Consider the following 12,666-nt stretch of genomic DNA (forward strand, 5'->3'; position numbering starts at 1 on the left):
AAGATATATTAAGCACAAATTTACAATTTATTACCTTACCAATTAAAAAATTAAGTGATACATGAAAATCAGAAGAATATTTTCCACAGGTTAGCAAAATAAAAATAAATTTATGCTTACATGCGTAGCTTAATTAATACATACTGTAATATGTACATGCTAACTAGTTGATATTTCTGTTCACTGACATTTTTTGATGGGGGGGGGTTAAAATTTAAAACAGTTAAAAAGATAAGCAATCAATAACAAAGAATACGGCATGCACAAATTGCAACACGATACACGCAAGTGAGAATGGAGTAGCAAGTTATGAAGCTTAAAAAATAGGAATGATTCTGAAAATTTATTTGATTTTTTGTATGATTGAAGATTTCATGGAAGGGGAAACACATTTCACTATAATAACATAAAAACCCACACAATTCCAGGTGTAGGTATTATCACAAATTCAATAAGATTGAGTTTATTATCCGTTTATAATAGATTGCACTAACAGTAAAGTCTAATAAACCGGATAATTGTTTTTATAGTTTTATGGTTGTGACCTCCAGAAATCTGACCGGACCATGTGGTATGGTCGGAGACAGTCGTAGGGTAATCTCGAGTGCTGCGGTCTCCTTCCCCAATTTAATGACCTGTCCCAGTTAAGTGAAGAAAACCCTGATTATTTTCTTGATTAGGTTCTGTTCTTTAAGATTTGTCCCAAAGAAATGGCTGCCCCGATTAATCGGTAACCCAACTAACCGGAATCCGCTGTATTAATAAGTAGATTGTTATTTTAGAGCTGCTAAGTTGATTTTTTTTATTACTTGAAAATTATTGAGTTTTGCTATATTTTTGTTTAAAGTTAGTAATGCACTTGTGTTTAACTGATAAAGTTGGTTAATTTGTTCTTTCTTTACTTGGTTTTTGAAATTACTTAAAACTAAGTTGGTCTGCTGCCTTTGTTATAGTTCAGTGTAAGAATGGTATGAACATAGTGTTGATTATATATGTTCATATAACATATTCGTAACGACAAATATAAGTGCAGTTTAGTGCTCTTCTGTGTAATTTCATAATGATGGGCATAATCAAACGATTTTCATAATTGAATGATTAATAATTGATTATTTCAAGAATTAAAATAACTAATTATATGCAACTTAGTTGATTTGGAAATCACAATAACCAATTATATGCAAATCAGTTGATTAGGAATTCGATGACAGTAGTGGCTGAATGAAGCTATTGTCCAAGTGGTAACAGCGTTTTATTATCAGTATTGATAAACTGATCAAATCCCTCCACTGTTATCCTCCCCCCCCCCCATTTTTCTCCTTATTGATTATGTAATCACCTAATTCCTATATAACTGATTACGAAAATGGGTTAATGATTATTTCAATTATGCCCATCACTGTAATTCCATAGGAGTGCAGTTAATATTTGAAATGTTTTTATTAGGTCTATAAACTGTAAATCTATAGCAATACAAATGAGATCTCATTACATAATTGTATCACTTAGTACATAATTTAAAATAGTGTAGTAAGTACTGCTGTTGAATAATGAGGATATAGTATATTGTTATTATACCCATATCAAAGGCTCAGAACTGCCAATGACTGTTCTTTTACTAATCAGCATTTTATACTGTCTCTGGAATACTTTTAGCAATATACAATATACTTTTAGCCAGACATGATACAACAAAAGCAGATGCTTTTGTGTGTTTATTGTAAAGAGAATGAGGAGGTTAACCACATATTTGACATTCTGATGGAATTATATGAAGGCTTGAAGAACAGGTTGTTGATTCCCTTAAAGAAATAAAAGAGAGGAACCTGTCAAGCACTGCAGGGCACTATTTCTGCCCAGCCTAAAACCAGAGCCCATGCTCGAGCAACAGACAAAAGAACACCATCCTCAACAGCAGAGATCACTGGTTCCACAGGAAGTAGCGAATGTTTGACTGTTTAACAAGGAATATGTTATGTTATGTCCTATTTCACCCATCCTTTTGGATGGGTGAAATAGGACCAGGCTATGTCTACTATGGGCTAAAATGGATGATATAGAGCAGCTGTCGTATGAGGATTTACTAAACAAATACAGGCCAATGTTGAAAAAAAGTTGCAAGTTAGGATTAAATTTGAATGTGTCTGCAATTCTGATATGATAGGAGGGAGTACGTGATGAGAGCTTTGTCAATCAAATCTACCATGGAAAGACTGTGCTCACGGGATAGTTTTTTCAATGTGGTCTGTACTTGTTAACACAAGAGACTGCTTTTACAAGGATGGAATACACCTAAATAGAAGGAACACAAGAATGTTTGCTAATGCTGTTGAGGCAGTGTTAGGTCAGTTGGGAAACTGAATCGGGAAGGGGGTACACAGGCTAATAGATTAACAGCAGCTGCAAATGGAGGTAAAAAGTGAATCTTGTATTGCTTCTATTGGGATCAGTAGCTTGAAAAGTGAAGTGTCAGTGATTACAAAGCCTACTGGGAGGCTTAATGGGACAAGTGGGTACAGGGCCAGCATTAGGGTTACTACTAGGGTGTATGTATATTTGTTTGTATACTAATGCTAGGAGTGTAGTAAACAAATATTATGAATTTGAAGTACTTGTTCTATGTTTGCAGTATCCTTACTATGTGGACATAGTAAGGATATCAGAAACTTGGTATCTCTCAGATGTAAGAAATGTGGAATTTGAATATGTGAGTACAATGTGTACAGGAAGGACAGGCAAGACAGCTGGTGGGGGGGGGGACGCTCTTGATTAAGAAGCACTTAGAATGTAAGGCATGCATCCAGAAGGTTGGATTGGCAGAGCAGTGTTACTTTCCAACAAGGCATATTTTTTACTTTTTACTGTGGCATATTAGAGAGGCAACAAGAGAAAGCAGTACTCTTGATTTGATTATCAGCAGTGACTCTTCATCTATTAAGAATATCCAGATAAAGGAGCCACTAGGTGGCACAGACCAAGATATAATGGCATGAAATATATAATGACAAAGTTATAGCTACTATCAGTGATAAAGAGAAGGGCTTTTGTGAAGTGGCTACAGGGGTCTTAGACAGTTTTAAATTCTGTTTAGTGAAAGTAATCATAGAAGCTACTAAGCTCCTGTGATTACTTTGTACCTACAGTAAGTACAAGCTACTCTGCAATCAGATAAACTAAGGGTGTTAGGCAAGGTAAAGCACATTATGAAAAGTCCTTGGCTAAGAATACAAAGAATTCTTTGCATATGTTAAGACTAGAAGGAAAGGGATGAGCATCATTGGTCCACTGGATAAGAACAGAATAACTTGCCATTCTTATTCTTTATAATTCTGTTCAGAACAGGTTGTTGACAAACTAAATATTTTGAATTTACATTCATAAGTAAAGAAGTTATTTAGGGATGGAGACAGTAGGAGTACACCAACTTTTTAACTTAGAGCTAAATGATTTTGTTATAACTGCAAAGAAAATGAAAGAGAAATTGCTGCAGTTAAAAGTAAAACAAGGCACTTGGGGCTGATGTGATCCATCCAGTTATATTAAAAGAAGAAGCAAGAGAGGTAAACAAGCCTTTGACCATAATTATTTTTAGCAGTCGTGGATTCAGAGGATTCCTATAGATTGGAAATGTGCAAATATCTCCTATTCACAGGGGGGCGGGGGGATCAAAGAGCAATGGAAGCAACTACAGACCCATAAACTTTTATGTTCCAGGAAAAATAATAGTGTCAGTGGTTGAAGAAGTATTGCAGGATCGTCTTAACAGAAATGGAATTATACAGAAATTTTAACATGGATTTGTTAAGGGTTGGGGAGGGGGGGATTCTGTCTGACCAAACTGATTAGTTACAATGATGCAGTAACAAGGGAACTGATTGCAAACAATAATTTTGACATTATATATTTTGATTTCAGCACAGCTTTTGACACTGTTCTGCATGAAAGATTCCTGTACACATTGGACCATTGTGGCTTTGTGTGAAAAGTTACTGCTAGACAGGAGAGAAACAACAGCTGTAGTAATTATTCTTGAATAACTACTGTTTATAAAAATTTAATTGTTTAATCGAGGGAATATACTACAGAAGAGAATATAGTAGCTTAGTGGTCTACACTTTGGAAACCATTGCAGTAGTGCTGGTTCTGCTCTTCAAGGTATAAAGTTTTCTTCTAATGTCTGTTGTTAAATTAGTGTTTTGCTATGAACTGCATTTTTTTTTTTTTTTTTTTTTTTTTTCATTTTTATTTTCCCCTTGAGAGACATTATTACACTTGCATTATATACAAAACAGTGGTATAACCAAGAATAGTTATCAAGGTTGTTCCTGTATTACCAAAATTGAAATCACAAATTTTTAAAAAATGCATAAAAAAAAACAAAAAAAAAACTGATGCTTACCATTTTAAATGCAGCGAAATCCTCTATTTATTTATCATTTAGTTCACTTTTGTTAATTTTTAATTCTTAATTCCAGAGAATTTTGTCTTTTTTTATATTCATATTGGACAATAACAGCCAATATGGTCTCCTCATTTGATTTTCAAAGCTGGTTTTGTGCTGCCATCTATTAAAAGTATGTGCCATTTGAAACAAATAAGAGATGACAACATGTACTCGAAAGTAGCAAAATAATTTGTATGTTAATGGATGCTTTGTATGAACCATACATGAAATGACCTTGGAAAACATAAATTTACGTATGTACACCTGAAAAGGGTTAAACATATAAGATCATTGGGACTTATTATTTAAGCAAAAATACATTCAGTATGTCATTCCTGTGCATCCAAGACCATTTGCAGATTTTGGTTGAAGTTTACCATAGTGGTGTTTCTTCACTGTTGCCCTCTACTTGTAGTTGTGATTTCACCTTTCAGTTCTTCAATGGTATTTGGATTGTTCCTGTGAACATTTTCTTTCAGGAATCCCCACAGGAAGTAATCAGAGATTCAGATCTGGTGAGTGCTGACCATTACAATTCAATCTAATATTGTTTAAGATAAAAGATGATGTTATTAAAATGTCCTTTTAGGAAATGAAATGCATTTGTTGTATGCAGTCTTTCTTCATCTTGTTAGAGAAATGTTACTCCCATGTCCACTATTATGCATGAAAGTTGGAATAAAATGGTAAAAAAGTCTTTAAGACATTGTCATGGACTTGTATTTTTTTTTCTGCCAAAAACACACTTATTGTTTATCTTTCAGGCTGCAACCAAATCTCACTGTAAACTTCTGCTGCAATGTAAAAGAACTGCTAGTTTGATAAAAACCTTTTCACACAAAAACAAGATTTCTGCTAAGTAGTGTACTCCATCTATGTTGCTGAATTTTCCTACTAGGGTATATCATTAACTAGTATAAAACTCCTATGTGTTGTGTGTCTAATGATGCCAAACTTATTACCAGCTCAATACATAAAAAAATGGTCATTCAAAATTGTTGCATTTTCCTTGATGATTTTGGATTTGGTAAATTGATTATATATAAGATTTACCATATTTCTCCAGTGCCGCATTTTATACCTAAACCCATTGGGTTTCCTGTGTTTAGTTTTATTATTATTATTATTATTATTATTTATTTATGTATTTTTTTTTATGTTACCAAAAAGGCTTATACACTTGCATGCTACAAAATAAACCATGCAACAGCCAACAAAATGGAAGAAATAAAACCTTTATTAAAAGTATACTAGTTGGGAAGATTGCTTCCCAAGTATTATACCTTTTTAAGCAAGTTGAAGGTTATATCATCATATGCAGCGATTATAGGAATATCAGAAAAATGGTTCCCCTCTGACATAGGGGATCATATTGATTATAGTGAGTACATGTACAGGAAGGACAGACAGAACAAAGGAGGAAGGGGCTTGTACTTTTGGTTAAAAAGCATGTAGATTCTAAAGCTGTACACTCAGTAGACATAGGCTTCAGTGTTATACTATGTCAGTCTGACCTGACATAAACACTGGGAAAACAAAATTGAGATTAGGAGTATGTTATATGATTGACTATGATGTATATAATGAACAACTATACAGATACATAGAATGAACTGGTAAATCAGAATGCCTTGTAAATGGGGGATTTTAACTTTATAGATATTGATCGGAACTTGTGAGTTAGTGCACTCACTTGGTAGCAGAACATTTCTGAATTTACTGGATGACTCTTTTCTGTACCAGCATGTGTTTAGAGAAGCAACAAGAGAAAACAATACTCTTGATATGATTATCAGCAGTGACTCTTCATGATTAAGAATCTTCACATAAAGCAACTACTAGGTGGTGGTGATCATGATCATAGTGTATTGATGTAGTACTCATTTAAAGGTGTAACTACTGTAAAGGAAAGGGATTTTGCTTTTGCAAAGATGACTACAATAGTTTTAGAAGGTTTTAATTCTTTTCAATAGAATCAAATACTGAATGGAAAGTAACTGTAGAAGCTAAGCTACTAAGCTTTTTTTTTTTTTACCAACAAAGATATTAAACAAGGTTTAGACCCAAGTCAATGCCAGATGAACTGATGAGACTAGTGGAAAGAAAAGTGATGAAAATGTATGGGATGATTATGAATTATCAAGTCACACAGAAGCTTACAGTAACTATAAATTAGATTTTAATCAGTTGTTAAGAGGGTTAAGATTTTAAAGCAAATTATGAGAAGTCTTTGGTTAACCCTCTACCAAATGTGGGTTCTAAGAGATGCCGGGGACTGTTTTTCAGGCAGAAAAAATTGATAGAAGGAATGTTCAAAACAATTGGTAAAATTGATTTATTTTACCTTAGTTTAAATTTGATAAATTAATTTTACCTTTTTTCCCAGTTAAGTTTAAAAAGATGCACTGGGCTTTTTAATCTTGGCGCACTGAGCCAATATTCAATGCAGGTAACATTAATCACTCTATTAAAAATATAACTGTCAGATTTTCTCATTTAATATAACCAGGTTTTTGAGACAGTGAGTTGTGTAATCTGACTGTATCAGATTCTACTCACAATTTTAAATAAGATTTGTAAAGAATAAAATTCTGTTAGCATAAATAATTTTTCTTCTGGATTAGGAGGTGTTTTAGTCTTTGTTGATGCCCTTCATTTCAAATTATATTGCATGTAGAACTATTTAATTTTTAATTGCAGATCACTTGCATTTGTCTTTTTTAATTCATTTTAATATTAATAATTGCCAAATGATTAATTATATTTTATTTAAAATATAAATTAGGAGGTGTTTTAGTCTTTGTTGCTGATCTGTTGCTGATTAAAACATCAATACCAATCTGTTTCTGATTAATACATATAATATTCCATAACGTTTAGCTACCAGATTTGCCTTCTGACTTCTTATCAGAAACAGAACAGATGCTATCTGAAACTCAGGCTTCCACATCTGACTGCCATATGGTTAACCATGTACAGTTACCTCAAAGTAAGTATTTCATCAATTGAGCTCTTCTCACCCCCCCCCCAAATCAGATGCTTAAATGAACAAAAAGTATTTAGAAATATTTATTAAATCAGAAACTTCATTAAACTCAAATTGTCTGAATTTAACTCAGACTTTTTTTTTTTGTAGACTCATTCTAATTGAGAAACCAAAATTACAGAGTTTCAGAGCCTCCTTTGAAATCACCATCTGCAGGAGGCAGTTTCTCTCCCCAAAAGAAGTCATGTTTTCGGACATCAGGATTAAAATTCATGTTTTCGTTCTTAATTTCTTTTGAACATGATGACAAGATACTTGCTTAAGTGTCATTCCCTATCTCAATTTTTAGCTGAAGAATTTTTATTTTCTTCAACAAAATCCATATCACTCTGAACATTTCTCTTAACTTTACGTAATTCCTTATTCAAATCATTCTTAGGAATATTAAACTTGACTTTTCTCCTATTACTTTCATTTCTGCCTTTGATGATGTGTTTTGATGGAACATTCAGGAGATCTATGTGGTGTCAAAAGTGCAATGTCCTCATCATCCCTATTATTCTCACTATTCAATTCTGCTGACATGATAGCATTACCTGAGAGAACATCCTCCTATTCCAACATTTTCTCACCTACACCTCCAGAGATAGAACCCTCGAAAGATTCTTTGCTTACACTTATTGACAATTTACCTTGTGACATACTTGGATCCTGAAATTCTATCATACGCGAAGAATTCCAATTCCTCCTTAATTTATGTTTGAAATTTGCAGATTTAGTGGTCTTTCTACCAAGTAGAAAGACTCCGTAGTACCATTTTCAAGATTTGTTGAACCTGCAACCTCTTCCATTTCAACACCACAAATGTTTTCACATGAGCTCAACCCTGTGTGTATCTGACTCCATTTGATAAATGATATATATATATTTTTTTATGATATTATATCACCATAGGAATTTCCAAAAGAGGGCATAAAGTAATATAGATGCTGCTACATAAATAGAAAGAGGACACTAATAACCATATAAGGGACACTAACAGCCTTCTTCTTTCATTAACAATGTCTGTATAGGCCTTTACTAAATAAATCGAAAAATCTTTATAATTCTATATCTTTTCTGATAAGAAGATATTTTGTCCCAAATTTAGATACAACTAATCAGCAGACATACCCTTCCACCTTCCACCTATTTAAAGTCCCCCCCTTCATCCATACCTTGCAGAATTCAAAAAGTAGCTCTTCAAATTTTGAAGTACCAGCGCTATGCTAAAGCATAGGCAGCTGAAACTAACAGTTAGAACAGAGATGCTGTAACTGCCAAAACAGACTTATCGTAAATTTAAATTGAATATTACTTTCCTTGATTTAGATTGAATGTTACCTTCCTTGATTAGAAATAGTCAAACCTGATAGACCTTGTCAGACTATACCTACGTATCACAAGAGAAATTAAAGTAAACACTTTAAAACCATATTTATAAGCACTTTTAGCGTGAGCATATATAATAGCAACCATCACAGCTAACTGCTATTGTTGAAGTAGCAGGGGGAGATACACAGACTGATTCTTTTGCTACTTTTGTTGGGACACGTAGCAGCCAGGAAACAATATGGAGAATTACAAGGCCTGCTGACAGCCATCTTATGTTAGGATTATTAGGAGTAAAAATCAGGTTTGTATAAAAGGTGGTTCGTAAGTTTTTTTTTTTTTTGTAGTTGTTGGCGCATAGGCTTCTGTGGCCATAATGCACCTCCAAAGGTTTTTGCAGTACTTTGATCCAAGCCTGAGGCGGGAATCGAACCCGCGACCTTTGCGTTGCCAGGCAGGCACTTTACCCACCCGGCTAGCTGGTTCATAAGTAAGGAAACATGTATTTTAATTACAGCACAATAGAAAGGACTTACATAAACTACAAAAAAAATTACATCTGTTCAATATGGCCACCATTTTGGCCTTTAAAAATTGTGATAATTTGGACAAAGAAGAACTCAAAAAGAGGACAGTTCTCAAAAATGTTCACAAATTCTCTAACTGTAGATTGCTGAAGCTCCAGCAGAGACCCATTACTAAATACTTTCTCCTTTAAGAATTCCAACAAAAAGTAATCACAAGGTGTTAAATCCATGGAACATGGTTGCCATTCAGTGGAAATTTACCATTAACCTGGTGCTCCAGCTTGAATAAAAAACCAATGCTGAAAATTGATTTTGGAGTTATTAATGGAATGATTTTATCTTTTAGCAGTCTCCAGTAGCTTTCTCCTGTCATTGGTTCTTCAAAAAAAAAAGTCCAAGAACACCCTCTGCTACTTGCACTGTAGCAGAACCTCACTGGGTTTATTGGATTACTGCTTTCTACACCAGCATGTTAGAGGAGCAACAAGGGAAAGCATTATTAAGGATCTGCAGATAAATGAACAGCTTGCTGGCAGTGATCACAGTGTATCAAATCGACATGGGATTTACTTAAAGGTGTAACTACTGTCAAGAGTAAAGGGAAGGGATTTTGCTTTCATAAAGGTGACTACAATAGTCTTAAGACAGTTTTTAAATTCTTTTTGTGGAGACCAACTAATAATGTTACCAACCGCAGATTCTAAAGAGAAAGTATTTGTAAATGCAACCATCCTATTCATGCCATGTAAGAGATATTGTTAAAAGTTTAGACCTAAATGGATGGCATATGACCTGATAAGACTAGTGGCAGAGAAGAAAAATGATTGCGATGATTTTAAGTTATCAGGGAACACAGAAACATACAATAAGTATAAACTAATCTGCAATCAGTCCACCATGGTGGTTAGGCAGGCTAAGCCAGATTATAAGAAGTCTTTGGCTAGGAATGTGAAGAAATGTAGCAAAGCATTCTTTGCTTATGTTAACACTAGAAGGAAATGAATGAACCACATTGGTCAACTATATATATATATGGCATAACTCTTAATAATCCTGTTCTGGATGCTGATAAACTGAATCAATATTTTGCAACTCCAATCATGCATGAATGTAGATGCACAGAAGAAGTTTTCAGGGATGGACATACCAAAAATATACCAATATATGATCTAAATAATTTGTTAACTTTTGTTATAAGAGGAAAGTGGAAGAGAAATTGTTGAAGCTGAAAGTTATATAAGACATCTGACATTGATGGAATTTATTTAGTTATAAGAGGATTAATTATAATTTTTAATTATAAATAATTATAATAATTTACTAGGAGGCTAAACCCCTGCTCACTTTGCTCGCCAACCCTCACTGATGTCTGACAGAGTAAGTCGAATCTTTTCTACGTAAAAGACACACCTGTTGAAACACACTGATCATCTAATCAGGAAATGATCTATGTAATTATTTACCTGTGCATTTGTAGTGACGTAATTTCCCCTCCCACTTGTACCACGTGACCCACATCTCTCTTCTCACATTGGCTACCCCACCCCCACCACACACCATTCTCAAGGTTGAGTAAATATCACTATGTAATCATTTACCTGCATTTAAATAGATCGTTAGAAAACAGGCCTTGCGTGCTCGGGTTGCATATCATCCAAGTTTGTTGCGACGACCAACTTTAGGTCACTTAGAAAAAGGCCTTTTGCTTTGGGTTCCATAATGCATGAGGAATATTGTTGCATCCAAAAGAGCAGGACTAAAATATTTAAATAAAATACTGACAAACTATACAAATATTTAAAGTATTTACAAAATACTAAACTGTTTACAAATATACAAACTATATCGGGTCCCTTCATCAGCTAATATTACAATGGAACATGAAATGATGATATAACATTCACCAACCTCATGCACGAGGTTGGTGAGCATTATGGAGGCAGTTGTCTTTTAATGCAACGAATGTTGGCATGCATCCCACGTACGTACTCTACATTGTCAACTGTGCCTCCGTAGCCAAGTGGAAAGGAGCAGCAGTGCATAGCACATGCTTCTTGATTAGACCAGGGTTCGAGCCCGTCACCACCAAATATGGAGGATGCGGAAAGGTCAGGGAATGACCACCGCATATTCCCGGAGCAATATGGTCTTAGTTGCTAATGCTCCTAAAAACCAAATAACAACAATAACATAACAACATCGTCAACAGCAAGTGTCTGTTTCAGCTCATTTGTGCTCCTTCCATGTAACATTCACTAATGTTAATGTTACATGGAATTACCTTATACAATGTTACATGTTAATGTTACATTGTATAAGGTAATGGTTAAGCCAGATTGTGAGTATTATATGCAGGTCCTGAAGCCTCATCTTAAGAAGGATCTAGAGCTGTTGGAATGGATTCAGAGAAGAGCCACAAGATTAGTCAGGGATAAAAAAGGTACCCTTACAAATAAAGTCTCCTACAAATTGCAGCATCTGGAAACTAGGTATCTGTGGAGATCTCATTGAAGTGTTAAGATCATAAATGGATGGAGTAAATTAAATTTTGATGGCATCCTAACTCTTGCTCGGGTGACATACAATAAGAGGACATAAATTTTAAAAGAAATGGTCATAGGATAGATATGTGGAAATTTGCTTTCAGCCAGAGAGTGATCGATTGTTGGAACAAACTTCCATAGAGTGTCATGGAGGTGGGCAGTTATAATAAATTTAAGCAAGAATTGGATAAACTGTTAGGGGTTTTTTTTCTGGCTGATTTATAAACTTGCTTCCCTGCATCACATGCTGTTATTAATACTAATAATAACTATGTACACAAATAAAAATTTTCTATGTGATTTAATTTTTCAAAATCTAATGGAGTTACAGAGATATGCACGGGCAACCCACTGCATTAGTCTGTATAATTTCTGAGTTAAGGACATGTCTTCAGATTGAATACTCACAGAGGAGAAGAAAGTTATGAAAGAATGCAGTGCCAAGTAGCCCTTTATGGGGACATCATATGGATGGGGTGGTCGCTACACTGTGACTACCCCATCTGTATTGAACTATGCTGCCTAGCTCACAGTATAAAAAACTGAACAGCTTTGTACATTAGAGCAGTGGTAATTTGCCCTTGGTCATGTAAGTCAAAGTCATAAAGTACATAGTGGGATGTGGTAAAGATATCATGGAGTTTTAAAAGGGCAGGATTGTGAGAGCTTGTGTGTCATATGCTTCCAGGTTGGAAATAGTACCTCTTGTCAGTTGCACACGGCTCACCTGTACGTAAGGTGTACAAAGAATGGTGCCGAATGTGTCAAACCGCCTCCTACTGACAGAACTGTAAA

At 34.6% G+C, this 12,666-nt stretch overlaps 1 protein-coding gene across 4 annotated transcripts in view; it reads left to right on the forward strand.

The window, feature by feature from the left end:
- The window catches only part of mxt (Eukaryotic translation initiation factor mextil), a 322,652-nt gene that overhangs the window by 241,367 nt on the left and 68,619 nt on the right, over positions 1–12,666 (forward strand). For all 4 annotated transcript variants that reach the window (XM_090377627.1, XM_090377628.1, XM_090377626.1 and 1 more), the window contains one exon: positions 7,325–7,433. In XM_090377627.1, the coding sequence (XP_090233753.1) occupies positions 7,325–7,433 (109 nt within the window). The remainder of the gene's footprint in view (positions 1–7,324; positions 7,434–12,666) is intronic.

The sequence above is a fragment of the Mastigoproctus giganteus genome, chromosome 7 (assembly GCF_048544385.1).
Source record: "Mastigoproctus giganteus isolate SK-2022 chromosome 7, ASM4854438v1, whole genome shotgun sequence".
In the NCBI taxonomy this organism is placed as follows: Eukaryota; Metazoa; Arthropoda; class Arachnida; order Uropygi; family Thelyphonidae; genus Mastigoproctus; species Mastigoproctus giganteus.